This window comes from Sinocyclocheilus rhinocerous, unplaced genomic scaffold, assembly GCF_001515625.1.
Source record: "Sinocyclocheilus rhinocerous isolate Xijiao unplaced genomic scaffold, SAMN03320098_v1.1 scaffold2161, whole genome shotgun sequence".
Lineage (NCBI taxonomy): Eukaryota > Metazoa > Chordata > Actinopteri > Cypriniformes > Cyprinidae > Sinocyclocheilus > Sinocyclocheilus rhinocerous.
The window spans coordinates 411,474-429,918 of NW_015648277.1; the positions used below are offsets into that span (position 1 = coordinate 411,474).

The 18,445-nt window shown below is 37.9% G+C and overlaps 1 protein-coding gene across 1 annotated transcript; it reads right to left on the bottom strand.

Moving 5' to 3' along the window:
- Positions 1-739: 739 nt before the first annotated feature.
- LOC107709684 (uncharacterized protein C9orf171 homolog) lies at positions 740-17,514 on the bottom strand. The gene is made up of 8 exons (XM_016514266.1): positions 17,274-17,514; positions 16,942-17,022; positions 10,118-10,217; positions 8,612-8,840; positions 4,534-4,639; positions 4,340-4,441; positions 1,130-1,191; positions 740-923 (listed from the first exon to the last, which is right to left on the bottom strand). Exons 2-8 carry the CDS (start codon positions 17,002-17,004, stop codon positions 740-742), a joined length of 846 nt encoding a protein of 281 aa, XP_016369752.1. The 5' UTR covers positions 17,005-17,022; positions 17,274-17,514.
- Between the last annotated feature and the right edge of the window lie 931 nt (positions 17,515-18,445).

Sequence of the window (18,445 nt, forward strand, 5' to 3'; positions counted from 1 at the left end):
CTGTGAAGTGCACCGGTCAGTTTCAGCACCAAGGACAGGTACAACTACATAAGAACAGCACTCATATTATAACTCTATTCATTAGCTTGGAAACTTATCTGGCTTTCTAGAGACACAACTACAACCCTACTAAGCCCCAAATCCTCTGACCTAAACCCGATGCTGATGTGTAAAGTTCTAGTCCAGGTCTGCAAGGACTAAACCTGTGTAACAGAGTATAAACACAGGCAGTGATCTCCACGACCTGAAAATGACACCCTCAAGGAAACAGCCAATACCGGAGGAGGAACAAGCTTTTAAAGGTATCCATTCCGCGATTGTCCCGAGCGCCACGTCGTTATTGGTTAAAGGGTGTTTTTGGGGGGTGATGATCACGTATGTGTTGTGGGAGGGAGAGAAAGATAGTCAGCCCTCCCTCTTTTCTTCTAAATAAATCGCAGACACGTAATACGTGACATGCGGATCCTGCACAAGGTGCTAGATTTTACATTCACCACTTTACCACGGTTTCTTTTTCCTCTTTCAAACCAACATCTAAACCAGGGTTTTTAAACTTGCACAGACCCAAAGACCCCCACTCCTACTCTCAGATATCCCAGGCATACCTATAAAATGATACATTTTTATTGATAACACTTAGTTTTTATTCAATATAAATTCAAATTTTCAGAAATGTTATATATATATATATATATATATATATATATAGTGTAGACAAAAAAAAAAAAAATAACATGTTCTATAGTATTTTGTCGCGCCGCTCGACCGGGGGCTCAACTCCGCTGGAGACCTGCACTCCCCCTTTGACATACACGGGCTGGTCGGTCTGTGAGAAAGTATAGACTCGATCCCAAAGCTCGACCCGTTTGATACCTCCATCGCGAGACAAATCGATATCAAATGTGCATTTGTCCTTTCTGACACTGGTTTTGGTGATACGACGAAAATTGGTAGATTTACAACTGTAAATTTAGATTATAATTCTGGCCATTTAAAAAAAAAAAGTCAGCTAAACTCCTTTAGATCTTGTCCCAGGGGAAAAAAAGGTCCTATATTTTCTAAGTTGTTTTTAGCAGATCCTTCTTCTGTCGTTGACTGCAGGTCAGTTTTGTTGAATTTGTTTTCGTACAGTTCCTCAAAAGCAAATCTGTGAAGTGCACCGGTCAGTTTCAGCACCAAGGACAGGTACAACTACATAAGAACAGCACTCATATTATAACTCTATTCATTAGCTTGGAAACTTATCTGGCTTTCTAGAGACACAACTACAACCCTACTAAGCCCCAAATCCTCTGACCTAAACCCGATGCTGATGTGTAAAGTTCTAGTCCAGGTCTGCAAGGACTAAACCTGTGTAACAGAGTATAAACACAGGCAGTGATCTCCACGACCTGAAAATGACACCCTCAAGGAAACAGCCAATACCGGAGGAGGAACAAGCTTTTAAAGGTATCCATTCCGCGATTGTCCCGAGCGCCACGTCGTTATTGGTTAAAGGGTGTTTTTGGGGGGTGATGATCACGTATGTGTTGTGGGAGGGAGAGAAAGATAGTCAGCCCTCCCTCTTTTCTTCTAAATAAATCGCAGACACGTAATACGTGACATGCGGATCCTGCACAAGGTGCTAGATTTTACATTCACCACTTTACCACGGTTTCTTTTTCCTCTTTCAAACCAACATCTAAACCAGGGTTTTTAAACTTGCACAGACCCAAAGACCCCCACTCCTACTCTCAGATATCCCAGGCATACCTATAAAATGATACATTTTTATTGATAACACTTAGTTTTTATTCAATTTAAATTCAAATTTTCAGAAATGTTATATATATATATATATATATATATATAGTGTAGACAAAATAATAAAAAATGACATCACATTTTTTTATTGAGAGATTAATACTTGAAGAAGCCTGATTCACATAGGCGCTGCGGCTGAAATGTAATAATTTTAGCTCTGTTAATCCACTGTGTAAGTGCCTTGACCCAGAATCCCTCTCCTGCTTGCAGACTCTGAGTGGGGGGCTAGAGTAGGAAAATAGATTTAGGCTTATTGCAGTTCAACACCAAAAACAAAAAGATATGAATGACAGAGAAAAGTAACATGGATGGCACTGTTGGAACCTGGAAGACTTTCTGTTTTGATACACAAAAGTGCAGTCAGAATAGTCGAACATTAAAAAACATACCCCTGTAAAAGGCAGCAGAGACGCTTTGCCCATGTTTTACTTCTGTAGCATCTAAGCTGGTACGTAAAAATGTATACTGACAGCTATTAAATAATAGAACTTGTTGGAACAGCACATTTATAATTTGAACAATGGCTCAAAACAGGCAGATATGTAAGAAAAATATGTATGAAAATTTCTATTTTATATGTTTGCCATGTTTATGGCATGCTTCTGAACAGAAAAAAAAAACATGCTGAAACTTTACCGGTGTGTCACATCATGTTTTAAATATATGTATTTGTTTATCTTTTTTCCTTTTTCTGTTCTAAAAAATCTGTTGCCTCCCACAAACACTTTTGACACCTCCAAACCTTTCTGAATTAATAGGAGGAACACACGTCTCAAAAAAGGTGGAATGAAAGAGATGTAAAGGAAGGTGACAATACAAACAAACAAACAACAGGAATGAAGAAAATGAGTGTAGAATGAAGAAGAGAGTCAAGGATGCAAATGTCGAACCTGGTGCTATCAGGACAGCTACTTGACAGGCTGTAATGAGCAGAGGTAAATCTTTTATAAGGTTAACGCTCCTCTCTCTCTCCATCAGCTGTCATACAAGAGAGAATTTAGCGCAGGCGTGCAACCAAAATAACACTCTCCCTCCCTCATTAGAGCCGACTGAGGGTGGACGACAGGACAGGCAGCCACGGGGTGTGTGTGGTTGGGGAGGGGGTTGTAATTTGCAGAGGAAATTCAGACAGAGGAAAAATAGGATGGTGGAGGGGTGCATGGAAAGAGTTAAAAGGAAAAAAATAGCAGTATGGTATATCATTGTGTGTGAGAGATAGCTTATATGCACCGTACAACAATAATATTAATGTTTAACCATGTGCATGTGTCATGCAAATAAATATATCTCCATGTTGTTGTGTTTATGCAGTTTTATGTTCCTATATTTGTGTGATACGAAAAAAAAGCGAGATACCGACTGGATCCTAAAATGAAATATTAGAAGCAAAATTTTTATATATATACTGTATATATATATATATATAAATTTGCTAAAATCTTTAATTCTCAAGGCTTTTAAATTAATATTTTTTACAACAGTCACTTCTGTGTAATATGATGGCTTAAATACTGTATACATTTGTTCCAATTTGATGTTTTACAACCAAATATCATTCTCAATAACCAATAATAGAACAACATTAATTCGGTCAACAAAACAACAAAACTGTTATGAATGTATATTTCTATTTCAACACACTGTCAAATTAACGTCAATAAAAAGTGATTCATTAAAAAGAAGTCATTTTTCATATATCAGACATGAAGGATTGTGGTCTCACGCTGTGTTTGTTGTTGTGTGCAAGAAACAGCGACTCACACTAGAACAAGATGATATCACATATGGACAAAACTTCCTCAACTGGGTTTAAATCATTTTTAAAATTATTTAATATTTTTGTTGCATTTGCAACATTTTTTACTCACAGTCCGGAGCCCTGTGTAAATAAATAATGTGGCTAGTGCATATGTATTGTGGTGTTCCGTCAGTGCTTGTAAAGGTGTGTTTGGATGTGTGTAAGGGCCATCATTAGCTCAGCAGGAGTCTGATTCCTTCATAATTGGAAGCATTGGGGATTGTCAATAGAGAATTTTCATGCCCCGCTGACAGGTAGAGCTGTCAGGCTGGTAGTCTGCTTGTCAACGCAAAGGACCAATAAAAACAAAGCACTTTTGATTTACTTGGTTCTTTTGCATTAAGGCTAGCAGAGGGACCAAAACTGAAGGGGTTAGAGTAAATGTGAACAATCGTAAGGGCTTGAGGCAGATATTGTTACTTTCAGCGTAGATTTTTCAGCAAGGCATCCTCATACTTCACGCTGTCACAACACACACACACACTCTCGCTCTCTCTCTCATGCATGTACACACACACAAACACACACACACACAGTACACTGATCCTGTCTATCCTTCCAGTGGGAGTCAACTAAACCACTGAATGAAAAAAATAATATAATATAAAATGCATATAGTTGCCACAAATATAATTATGTATTATTTAAAAAACAAGTAGACTAATTAGGTGTGGAAGAAAAATTAGCTTGGAGACTACAGAGTGAAAATGAATTAGTAGGCACTAAGCGAATTTTCACCTGCTGGAAACGAGGCATTTTCCACATGGATGGGGCCTCGGACAAGGGGCGACTCTTGCGGAGCATGGTTGTTCGTGTATCCTGTATACGTCCAAGCTGAGCCTGTGAAGGATTCAATAGACACTTACAGCTTAATCACTCTTCTCAGAAGCGGAGGATAATATTAAAGTCATTCTGTGATATCTTCAACAGACCTTCTTATGCCGATGGGCCTGCAGGATTTTGTCCTTGGCCTGCTGCTCTTCCAGCCATTTTTGAGCATACTTATACTCCATGAGCTCTGAGATTGGGGTGAATGGTCTAAAATGGAACAAAACCGTTTTCTTAGGTTGCCCACATCTGAATATTAAGAATTCTGTGATTTACACTTGTTTTGGTAGATAAAAGCATAATCAAATTTGACAATAAAAGGATTGTTCACAAAATGAAAATTCTGTCATCATTTACTCACCTGTATGACTTTATTTCTTCTTGGGAACATAAAATATGATATTTTGAGGCCTAATGGAAGTCAGTGGTAACCAAAACTGTTTGGTTTCCAACATTCTGTAAAATATATTTTGTATTCTGCAGAAGAAAGTAAATCATGCATGGCACGAGGTCATGGAATGACACAAGGGTAAGTAAAACATCACACAATTTTCACTTTTTGGTGTACTATCCCTTTAATGTTTATTGTTTACAGATTTCTACAAGTGGATATTTCTTTTAAGCCATGTTCAGTGTTTGGCATTGACAGTCGCATTTAATAACAGGTGTGACTCTCAAACGTTCACACAACTCATTACATGCAGTATTCGAGTCGCTACTCTATGAACGAATAATCGATGTGACGCTCCTTTTTTGTTGCCGCGCTAGCCGTGAATATCATCTGTAACCATAATGACAGCGACAAAACTGTGTATCAAAGATGGCGATGTTCACACTGGTATCGTAGTTGACGCGAAGCGAGTAGTCTACTATCGAGGCCGAGTTCATCTGTCAAATCTTAATTATCCGAGTCGCGTACAGACCACAAATCTGACGAGATTAGCGCGGATGAAAGACGGTGATTGAATCTAAAACCTTCAGGTGGCACACATCTCCGTCGAAGTTCGTGAAAACAAACACGAAAACACAACACGCCATACTGTTCCATTCACACAGCTGAGGTTCGACGAAAATGATTTCTGAGTCCAGAAAATGTACGAACGTGTTTAAATTCGGTTACAGAATACGGTTGTCACTCTCGTAAAGAAACATTATCTTTCTAAAACTGGAGTGACCAGTGTTGGGCTAGTTACTCAAAAAAATTAATTTATTACTCATTACTAGTTACTCCTTTCAAAAGTAGGCCTAATAATATTACGGTACTTATTACTTTCTGGTTTAGTTACACTACTAGTTACATTACTTTTCTTTCACCCACAGACGTTGTAATTGCTTATCTTCCCCATAAAATTCTTCTAAAATGTTACTAACAATAGGCTATATATTTCTCATAATTTAACCAAAATTCCAACGCTATAAATTCACATTGGATTGCAGTCAGAAGTTATTACAAACACTCAATGGTGATTGATAGTAACGTTTAAGTAAAAAAGTGTTGTATTATTCTCATTAATTGTGTAGTTTGAAGCTAATTGTTGCTATAATATCTGTTACCCATATACAATTCTATTTCATGATGTATTTTATCAAAAGAGATCACAAAAGTTCATAAGAAAATACGTTTTCTAAAAAGATTTTTAATTCTAGTAATACAATTTATATCAGGATCAGAGGGATGTGGGTGGGCAAGCCATGTAATGCCAGAGTAAAATAATGCCACAACTTACACATCAGTGTTCAGATAATTTTTTCTCATGACAAAATCAATGTAATGGCAATACTTTTCCATATTCCAAGCTTGCCTGCAGCACTGGTGACTTCATGTGCCTGTGCAAGTCATCAAAATTACTGGATTGTTGGATTTCAAATCAGTAGGGGTTGAGGCATCAAAAGTAACTAAGTAACAAGCTGTTTTATGGATGGTAACTGTAATGTTAGTTACACTACTAGTTACTGCAAAAGTTACTGCCCAACACTGGGACCATAACCATATTCTGCAGCTGTTTATATAATAACGTTCAGTATGTTAGTAGACCAGTGATATATCATACTCATAATCACCAGTATATGTACCCTATGCCGTTATGCATATTCTATCTGGGCGTTGTGATCAATGGCTCAACATCCTAATGAGTTTAAATAGGCAGCTAAGGGAGCCTCCCAATTCAATCATCCTAACACTGGATGAGGTTCTAGGTAGTGCAATGGAATGCCGAGCACTTCCCTTTCACTGGCATTTGATCTTGGACTGCCAGGTGTAAAGTTGTGAAAACAAACATTCTTATATCTCAAATAGATATCTCCAGATATATATCTCTTGTGTGCATGTGTGTGCTGTATTTATTGTGTGTGTATGGGGATGGTGACATGTTGTGCAAGGATCCTAGCACACCCTCATTAGGGCTGAACCGTGGCATATGATGGATAGAGTGCAGGGCCAAACAAGTCCCTGTGGACCCCTGATCTTACCTCTCATTGCTTCAGACCTCCTCCCTCCTGACTGGCTCTTGAAACACACTCTCACCTAGCACTTCTCACACTGGATGTATCAACATCAAGTGTGTGTGTGTGTGTGTGTGTGTGTGCGAAAGAGAGAAAGTCTGGACACAAAGCTGTGTTTTCAGTTAAATAATTCAGCTCCATTTCAACAGTATCAAGGCCCAAGAGGACGAGAACAAAAAAGAAAGCAGGCAGAAGGCAGAAGGAAGGAGTGAAGGGAGCTTGTGGCGCTGCGGACCGCTGTAATAATCTTACCTGTGCTCTCAGCAGAGTGCTCGTGTCATATCTCAGTGGGCACACAGCTTTCTCCCTCTTTCTCTCTGTTTCTTACAGATATACATTTCTGTACCTCTATCACTTTCCTGCTCTTGCCTTTTGCCTCATCCAGAAAAACAAAACACCCTAATCACTTTCTAAGTTGATCAACACCCACCCAACTCTGATTCCCACACAAGAATGGCGTACAGAATAGGTTTTCATAGACCCATTTACAGATCTGCTCCCTCAATATATCCAGGCGAGTAAAAGCAACTAGATATTTTCCAGTTTACGGATTCAACTATACTGGGTTTGTGAGTTCCCAGCATGTATTGCAGCATTAATTAATTATGTTGTTATTGTTGTAGGATTATTGTTTTGCTGTCTTTTTTTTTTTTTTTTGATTCTCACCTGGATTTTTGTGTCAAATTTTGAAGTCTGTGTACAGCATTTTTGCTTGGTAAAGAATGTGACTACAAAATGCTAGATCAATAAGTTATTGTATAACTAAATGAACATTTGCTGAACAAGAAATCCGTGGTTGCCTCAATTAATTTATTGGCTGAATGACACATTTTGCATTTAGTAAATGAACAAAGTCTTAAGACAATAGTTGAGAGAACCAAAAAATCTGTATGCATCAATTTGCGTAACAATTCCTTTTTTACAGTACAGAACTGATTACTGGTTCATGATTATTAATTACAGAAATACTATTCACCCAGAAGTCCTAAATGATTTGCTGAAAGGCTGGTAAGTAGGTGCATTTATTCAATCTAATACCGATTCAACCAATTGACAGATGCTTCTTCAGATGCTTATTTACATGGCTGGCTAGTGGCTATAATTTGCAGCCAAGCAAAACAAAATTCTTAAAATATAATGATTATTTTCAAAATAATTCCCCCAAATTAATTTAAGAAATGTTATTGTTAAATATCTAAAATGTAATGGTGTATAATCCCTGCAATGCTACTGAATATGTTTATGAAAATTTTATTGACATTTTCTTATAGACAAAGCTTTGTGGCAGACTATAAAATTCTTCCCGTGCGGTGCCAAGTGTTTTTGAATGTTTTGATTCACTGCCTATATCTGACGTGAGGGTGTGTATATGTGAGTGGGAGATGTAAACAGACAGTGGGAAAGAGACAAAGCCGAGGCAGAGGGAGGTATCATTAAAATGCATATCAGTATGTAGAGATTTACAAACGGTTTCTTCCTCTTTATAAAAATGTATTAGTGAGTTTTTAAATAATGTAGTAACAGCCTTATTGATAGGAATATTAGTATTCTTATTTTCTTTGAAAGTGTAAATTATTGTTTTCACTAAAAATAATGATTTGCTTCCTTCTGATTCCTCTCAGCACAGCTTTGATTGAGATTAGACTGAGACTATAATGGTGAACACACCTATACACTCACTTGTTAGTAATTCCAAACGAAGCATCTGGTGGTATGCGAGCTGGGGCAGACCTGCGAAACCCCTCTCTGGTCAACGGCTGGCGCCGAATGTCGTGGGTGGCACGGTACTGGTGCAGCTCTTTAGCAGTAACCAAGCCTGACTTGACCCCTTCTCGGTTAAGGGCGATAAAATCCCTCTCAGCCTCCCTGTTTCTGGTAGACATAGTGTGAGTGTGCCAGCTAGAGATAGCTAAATATGAAAGAGAGAGAGAAATCACAGCAGAAATATACTATGAAATCAAGGAAGACTTAATTCAGCACACAAAATTCCTTTGACGAGAAGGATTACAAGGCACTACAAGTTTTTCTAATCAGTATTTTCGTCTTGTTTTTCCTTAAAAATATCAAAAGAAGATACATTTACTTGAGAAGCAAAACTGCAGAAGATACAAAGACTTACTTTCAGATGATATATCTGAAACTGAATGCAATGCGTAAAACAAAAAAACCAATTTGCCAACAGTGTTAGAAAAACTTGATTCAGGAAATATTCTCTGAAATCATACATCATTTTGCTTTTAAAGTAAATTTATCTTGTTAAAAGATTATTATCACTTAAAATACTATTTTTCTTGCAATGTGGGAGCTTTGGTCTCTCAGGATGCAATACACACTGGTTTTATAGGTCTAAATAAGTCATAATTTTTGTACCAAAAGACTTCTGGAGACTTCTTAGACAAATATCACTATATAATAATAATGTTAAAAGTTAAATTAACTTAAAATGACTTAAATTGGTAGCAAAAATTTGATTTTTTTTCAAATAAATGACATATACTTCTACCTTGTTCTGAACGCTTAACTTAGAAATATTAGCAGTATTCAAACTAATAGATACAGCCATAGACAGATCAGCAGTTTGAGGCAGAGAAAACGCAAAACTGTTCAATGGCTTTGGTGACTGGCAGCTTTCCATTATGACACCAGGTAAATAAAAGTAGGCATGGGCTCCAGCAAGGCTCTGGCTGACATGTTCAGAACCAAGTAGAGATCCGTTTTGGGTGTTTTCTGCAATAATAGTTACATAAGGATTTGTGATGAGTAAGCTTAGATAAGCATGACAGGGTAACCTCAGCCTAGAACAGCATCATAGGTTATGGGACTGTATAAGGGCTTGACACTTGCAGTCACTGCCTGTCGTCCGTTGGAAGTGCATAATTAAAGTGTGAGACGGGGAGCCAGTGCAGAAGCCAGGCACAGTTTAGTATGCTAACAGGAGCGCACTGACAGCACAGGCTAAGTGCCTGAGGGGACACTTACTCAAGAAAACGCACTGTGACATCATCCTGTGACAAGCGTTGAGGGGGAATGGGAGTGGTGTCTCATAAACAAAAGGCTTTGAGTTAGTGTAGATGGAGCTTTATAATGACTGAATCATAATGATGAGGTTTCAAATGTAAAGCCAACAGTGGTACAGTTTTAAAGGCAAATATAGTGTCTATTTTACAAAATTGTTTTGTCACTTACCCTCTGGCACTCCTCCATCCTGAACTGTGGTCGCTGTCCCAAAAACAAAGTCAGGTCCCGGATAGGACAAACCTCTCGACTTGGTCTTTCCAAGAGCTGGCTATAGAGAAAACACAATAATGAGATTAAAAAAAACATAAGTACACTATTTCATGAAATATTTGTATTTATTACATTTTTAAAATAAATTTAAATAAGAAAAATCTTTCCCCAGGCTTTACCTCATGAACAGTAAAAATATGTTCAAGTTTTCCCCACTTGTGCAATATTAAAAATCTCTCTCTCTCTCTATCATCTATCTATCTATCTATCTATCATCTATCTATCTATCTATCTATCTATCATGCAGATGTAGACAGACTTAAATTCTAAATATAAATGAAAATTTCATTTTTTTTATTTTAAGTACATTTTAATAACTATTTAATATATATATATTTATAAATAATATTTTTTTTAGTAATTGTTTTTATCTAAATATCTAATTTTCTCTCCAAACGCCGTTTTATGTCTATTTTCTGACAGAACAATAGCTCTTGTTTTTCAAAACCTTTTTTTCTGAACCTGTAAACTGTCAATCAAACTGTCAATCATCCTCAATTACATCACAACAGTAAAGACGCTGTTAACTGATGCATTTAACGGCGCAAGACAATGCATGCATCACGATATCAAAGTTTTACGGACCTCTAGAGTGGCGGCTGATTTCTTGATTGACAGGCAGTTTTCCGACCTACACCTTCAACCCTGGCACACAAAAGCATCTGATTGTGTCTATTAATAAAATCATAATTATGCACAAACTTATTACCATAAAAAAATGCCGCAAAAAAAGAAGCCCAAATGACTGTGGTGTCTGGCAGCACAGTAAAACGAATTCCCATTGAACGTTGATGTGAGTGATCTTGATGGCTGATTTCTTCAGTCAGGACTAGCACAATCACTAGCACAATGTAGTCCAGTCAGTTCATGTAGAGTATGATTTATGTATCCAGAGTCATAACTGTAAGATGATTGACAGCTAAAGAGTTGAAAAAGGAAATACTTATCCTACCATGTGTGTGTAGGGGGGTTGCTTTGGAGGGGGTATTTACCCCCATCATCATCTACTCAGAGAGAAGCTCTCATGGGGCAAAAGAAAAGCCCACTATTTTTCTGAGCTCTGTTAAACTGCTCAAAGACTTTTTTTAAGAGCAGCTTAGCTGCGAAAAGGTGGAAAATTGAGAATCAAACCACGGCAAAGGTGACAACCGGATGTATCAAAGGTGATCTGTGGAATATGGTGCCTGAGCACTCCAGAAGCACAAATCTTTGATCTTTGATGGAACATGAGGGAGGTGTGCTCATGTGTCAGTCACAGAGTTACATTCATGTCGGCGGTTCTCCTCACGCTGCCGTATGCGATTTTTGGAGGGAGAAAAGAATCAACGCAGTGAGCCTGTTGTCATCTCTGGAGATCTCTGTGTGTTTGCTGTGCTCTAAAGACTTAATTCTAGGTTAAAAACCCTCAATCCTTCATTATTCTGAGCTTCGAATAGTCTACATTGAAAAATGGATTTGAAAGATATTTGTCACTGGACTCCCACCAATCATTCTGAGCAAGTAAAGCCCTCCAAAAACCAAACACGACTGCCAAACTTGGCTCTTTTTTATGACGAATTCCTAAGCACGGCCAAATTGAGATAACCTAAATCTTTCTTGGCCTTTTTAACTCACAGACACCCAACCTAGTTAACATGTCTGCTGAAACGTTTCAAACGCTTCTTAAAAGCGCCAATCTTTTGAGCAAGTGCCACCAGGCTTCTCGGCCAGCCCTTTAATCCCCTTCGCAATTTTAATCTGCAGATTGTTTTGAGGAGATCACTTAGAGATGCCTGACGGAACGTGTTGACCGCTGGCGTAAAACGGCTAATCAGACCCCTCAAAACATTATTGGGCCTTTCATTCGCAATAAAAGGGCTGAAAGAGAAGAGGACAACAGAAAAGGCAAGTCGGGCGGAGGATTATGTTAAGCAAAAGCTCCTTTTATATTGTCATTTACTGGTGATCTGTCTCTATAGTGTTTTCATTAACTAGGCATGGGCCTGCTGAATGAGCCAGAGGCCGGCATGAGAATAGGGCCGCTTCAGGAGAGGCTACACCAGGGTCAGCGGGAGCAGATTATTCGCACAGGCTAAAGGAGACCGAGAACAGGGGGACATAATCATCTCTTACTAAGGAGACCCCTTCAGTCTATTCATTTCCCCGTGCTTTAATTTCACCATCCTTTTGCGTTCTCTTGCTCATGTGTGCTTTTAGGATTTGGCTTGAGCTGCTGAGATTAGTTTAGCGCTGACCCTGTGAGTCCATCGCTGCACTTTTCAGTCCCATCGCCGGTCCTGTTTGAACACTTGCACAAGTTTTTTTTTTCTCAGATGTTGCGAATACCATGTGGTATTTGTCTTTTTTTCCCTTGATCTCACCCAGACATCGTTCCCGACAGCCTTGCTACTAGATTTACACGGAGAGGAAGCTTCTGGATGAAACTGGTCTGCTCCTCCTGTTCAAGACCTAGTAACGTTAGGTTTATTCGTTCCCTGTGGAACCGGTTTAATCTTATCAGGCAGCGGCATGGAGAACTGCGAGCCAGGCCTGATCATCTCATCAGCGCTGACAGTTTCTCCGTCAGACTTACAAATAAAAGTGCCCATGATGATGATTAGAGGATAACGGCAGTAATGCTCACAGAACTGTCTCCACTAATTATTATCCCGCTCTTCCAACTCAGTTCAGCGCCATCTGGTGCCTGATTACAGGACAGCAGGCACATTGTCTTAAAAGTAATCTCTTCATCTCAACTAAACTAAATAGAGGGAATGAATGGCGGAGAGAAAGTGGAAGTGGGGAAGCACAAAAAAGAATCTGTATCTTTGTCACACTGTGATCTGATACAATTCATGGAGAGAGAATTCAAATATATTCACTGTTATAAAGAAGCAGAAAGGAACACATGCTCTATACTCATAATTTCGACCTTACTGCTGTAAAGCAATCCAGAAAATGCCAACATTTGTAAATCAGCGAAAAATAAATTTATTAATAAGGATTAGGTCAAAAATGCTGAGAGGAGAGAAAGTGGAATCATAACCCTAATTTTCTCATCAGATCACAGCTTTTTTCTTCTCTAGCTAAATCCGTCAACTCTAAATTAATATCAGCCCACTTCTAATATCCCCAGAATGTCAATGCGCGCATATGTGCAATGCAAACAATCACGCACATTCATCTCATCTCCTCTATAGTCTGGCTGGTTATTAAGATGCTAACTCTCTTTATGTGTGGCAAATCCTGAAGCTTTGGGTATAATTGATGAGGCATTTCCATAAAGAGGGTCAGCTAATTGGGAGCATGTGTCTGGGCAAGCTTGTGCTACCCTTCTTCAATACAGATGAGTGTTATCCTACTGCTTTAGATGTATGTATGCTTGAGTATGTATGTGTGGGTGTATTTAATAAAAACGATCCACAACTTGGATCACAAACTGTGTTTAAACCATGTTAATAAATGGTACAGAAAGTAGGCATGTTCAAGGGTGCAAGCTGTTTTTAACCTGGACTGAATTTGTACAATAACATTATTAATTTGGGACAATAACATTACTTTTTTCTGTGTCTATTAATTAATTAAAACACATGAAAAATGCACCATAGTTCAAAAGTTAGCTATCAGTAAGATGTGAGAGAAATTAATACCTTTATTCGGCATGGATGCATTAAATTAATTGAAAAGACATTAATAATGTTAAAAAGATTTCTATTTCAAATAAATGCTGTTCTTTTCAACTTTCCATTCATTAAAGAATCTATAAACAAAAAATTTAAGCAGCTGTTCTCAACATGTTTCTTGAGCACCAAATCTGCCTACTAAAAATTCAGCTTTACCATGACAGTAATAAAATACAATTATAATTTTTATTTTAAATTGCAATGATATTTCACAGCTGATAGTGGCCCCTCAGACTACATAAATTGTTAGCACTACAGCTGAACACGGACAAGAATGATATATGTGCTTCTATTCTCTTAATCCATAAATGAATGCATACAGCCCTTGTTATGACAGACTACATATGCCAAAGGTCTCTTTACTTATCTCATTTGCATTTATCTATTATGCAAGCAGTTTACAGTTACGTATTGGGTTCATGCTTATGTATCTGTCTCTCTGTGCTTGTGTCTACAGCAGTCCCAGCTGGATCCCATTAATAATAAGGCCCTGTGTTGCCACAGAGACCGTGTGGAAGCTAAAGCACCTTGCAGAAGTGATAGTGAGGCACTGTATGCATGGACCTAACTGTAGATGCCTATGTAAAACTGAGGTGGGTGAAGGTCAAGGTCGGGGCCAGTTCTTTTGCAATTCAAATAAATTCCACAGGCCAATTAAAGTCACCAGGCAACTGTATGAAATTTGAGCTTCGTTTGCCAAGTCTTAAACTCTGATATTGCTTTTTAAAGCACCCAGAGCCTTCAAAAGGTATATCTTTTTTATTTTCACGTACTTAAGTTTAATTCAGGCAAAAACTGCTTTAGGCCAGACCACATATACATAATAAATTTGCGCTGCAGGCAAGTATCGGCTACAGTAGAGATTTGCTTAAGAATGAACCGCAGATTGCCGCGTGTCTAACATTAGCTACACAGGCGAATGGTAATGAGTGGGAAGAGGGGACTGTGAATGGGGCCCAGCCAGCCTGCTGCACAGCAGGGCTCTCTCAGACACCAGAGAACAACAAAAGCCCCAAATCTGCTCCCCTGATCTCTAATTTACTGGTCATCAGGGAATACAGGCATGAAAACAGGATTTATTGGCCATGCCTCATCAAAAAGGAATTAACAAGAGGAGAGGAAAGGAGAGGAGAGGCCTTTTTGTACTTTTCTTACTATCAACTTTTTGGTCAGAAACAGAGAAAACCGCACGTTGGGTGCTCGCTTCAAGATGCAGACTAATTCATCTCCTTTTCACTTTGAGGCCCATTAGCACATTACTAAGATATATGTCCCTTTTCCCCATGGGACAGCCATACATCAGCCCTACATAAGCAGAGAAAACTTCAGCAATGATGAACTGCTGTGTAGGCCGACAAGAGACGCGCTCAGCACAAGGGACTTGCTGCAGTTGGCCTATTTCTTAATGAATATGAGCCTTTTACGGGTCTCCCTTTACATTGCAAGCGAGCAAAGACAGACTCCGCTGATTGAAGAAGGTTGAACATTCGAACCTACAGCTCTCAAAACTAGACGTGCGATAGGGAAGAAATAGAGCAACATCAGGCAACGGCACAAGAACAAAAGCTTAAATCCTCACAGATGACTCTGTCATTGTTCCAGCGCATTGCCAAAACCTGTAACTATGACTGCTCACAATGAAAAAGAATGAGAAATCCTTGATCTCGTGGGACTATGGGAACATGCACGCAGTTCATTATCATAGTCATTTAAATACAGTAATCCTATTTTCTGCATCAGTCAAAAGGGGCATATCAAATAACCCTAGAGAACATTAGAAAGAAAGGAGGGGCGAGAGCAAGCAAAGGTCTAACAGAGGCATCTTATCCCACCAGGGATGGACAGGATGATTGGATGAGTGTGAAAAGAGAGAAAGGCCATGGGAGCGAAGGAAAAGGAGAAACACTGAGGATTGTGCAAGTTCATTTCATTCTTCCTTCTGCTCCAATGGAAGACTTGATGAAGTTGAAATGAAGCAGAATTAGATGAAAGATACGCCGGAAGTACTTAGTTAGAGATTCAAGACTTGCGCTGGGTTTCACAAAGAGGATTAACTAGAGGAGAAGGCAGAGAGAAAAAATGTGATCGGCACCAAACAGCGTTCCTCAAATCTCAGTACCACACTCTCTTAATAATAAAAGTTCTTTGTTGCAATCTGCGGTTCTAAGAAGAACCCTTAACATCTATGGAACCTTTCAACTGCACTAAAAGTTCTTTGTAGTAGAAAAACTAAGAAAAAATTATTCACCGAAAGTTCTCCTATGGCATCATTGTGAAAACACCCTTTTGGAACCTTTACAGTTTGATGCTATTAACTTGCACAATTCCTTTATTCAAACATTCAGAAGAAATAACAATTTGCTGGTTACAAAAACATATTAATTGGAATATTGAATCCCATGGAGACAATATAATCTTTTTCAGTTGTGTGTTTTTTTTATTTTTATGAATTAATGAAAAAAAAACACATTAAAGTTTAATAATCAATACACATATTTAACAAAAAGGCGAGAATTCACAGACCATTAACAGTCTTCTGAGCATAACTTAATGTGTTTACAACAAAGTATGAACTTTTAAAAATAAACTGACTAAACCAGGAAATTGCAAATTCTGGGTATAATTCTGGGTCTAGCCTACGCTTTAGCCTATTAATATTAGTGTTACGTGACTTGAACGATGTGTGAGATAAAGCAGACATGCGAAATGTGTCGTCCTGCTGTGGTATTCCAGGAGCAGTGCTGAGAAACGCTGGACTAGATCACACAAGCGTCAGAGTCATGGGCAGATTTATTCAGAGACTAACTCTGCCACCTAGTGCTCATTTTAGTTATGACGTTGTTATTTTGTTGTGCTTTTCCAAACAAAAAGGTGGAAATTTCACCATTTGTTTGTGAAACACAGCAGGAATGTATACATTAAGACTAATTATTTGTTTGTTTATTATATATGCGAGTCGAGAATAAAGCATTCATACATGGTGCTATACATATAAATACGTTTACAAAGTTAACTTTCCTAGTACTAGTCAAAGCCATCATTATTAATATCAGTCCTGACCTTAATTAATAGAGGACGATGCAGCATGGACTCTCTCACCACACCAACACGAGGACTTTCCATTTCTGACTCCTTGAATCCCTAATGTAAAATAAATGTATTATAGATGATTATACGATATGATGATTTGAAAAAGTCTAAACAATTACTACATGTCGATTACACACTGTCGAAAACAATATCGTGGAAGAATTAGCTACCAACTATGACATTTTTTGGAAGAATTAGCTACCAACTATGACATTTTTTGGAAGAATTAGCTACCAACTATGACATTTTTGGCATATTTTCGAGTTTTTTGTTGTTGTTGTTGTTGAAATATTATTTCCAACCTGTAGGGCGAGACGACAGCTTGAAAAGCACGGTTCCCGGGTGCTTTTTCTGGATAAACAAATCTTGGTGAATCTTGATGTGGTAACTGCAGTTCAAAAGCACTAAATACACAAATATGTTTCAGTGATTTCACAGGCCGTCCCAAACCTTGTTTCTGGTTGTCTTGCGTTGTCATGGAGATGGGACGCTTCCGTAAGCACGAGTATCGCGAATCGATGTTACTATTGATGCTTATGATTATTTTGAAATTTATTAATTTAATGCTTAAAGTTATAGTAAGATATACTGTATTTAAAAAAAATCATATGTACAACATTTCAAAGTGTGTTGACAGGTCATGATCGTCACTCCAGCACGATAGAGGGAAGCATTGTACAACAGATGCAAAGACTGAGAGACGAGATGCAACAGAAGAGAAAGAGCACAGAATAAACTAAAATAGGAATTTCTGTATTTTAATTGTTATTAGTAGGTTAACAGTGTACAAAATTTACGTATTGCCCCAGCCTCAGCGACTGATGTGTTTTACCCAGTTTTACCATCCACAGATTTATTCCACACGGTTTTTTTGTTTTGTTCAATCAAGGCAAATATAGGGTAGCCTATAATGTCGTACAGTTTAAAGCATGTAAAACAAAACACCTGATACACCCTGGACACCTGATAAGCCAAAAACCCTGGACACCTGATAAGCCAAGAGAGAATTTTATGCTCTTATATTAGAAAGGCTTTCAAAATATATTTTAAGATCATTGTTACAAAAGGTAATATATGATGGTTTCTTTTGAATTATTTTTGACTTATAAATATAAAACTTTGCTAAATAACATTAATAATGTAAATCTGTTCATCAGAAAAATATGGGTTTTGAAAACAAAGTAAAATATCATGAGGTTTGTTTTTTTTATTGTTCTGTTTTTAAACAAACCAAATAGTTACTGTAGGCCTATATAGGCTTATATGTATAGGCTTATATGAATGTGGGCTATGGCCATTTTTACTTAAATATAGGTTTACTTATTTATTTACTTAAATATATTTACTTAAATATACTTAAATATTTACTCTAAATAACGAAGGCACATTATTTCACCCATATTTTGACATGCTATTTTTCACAAAAGTTATATAATGAATATAAAATCACTTTTGTAAATTTCATTTCATGCGG

Coding starts and splice junctions, on each gene's coding strand:
- LOC107709684 (XM_016514266.1), bottom strand. CDS start 17,004: ATGGAAAGTCCTCGTGTTGGTGTGGTGAGAGAGTCCATGCTGCATCGT. Junction 10,218..16,941: donor ATCGTCCTCTATTAATTAAG/GTCAGGACTGAT, acceptor TTTTCTCTATAG/CCAGCTCTTGGAAAGACCAA. Junction 4,442..4,533: donor AGGCCCATCGGCATAAGAAG/GTCTGTTGAAGA, acceptor AATCCTTCACAG/GCTCAGCTTGGACGTATACA.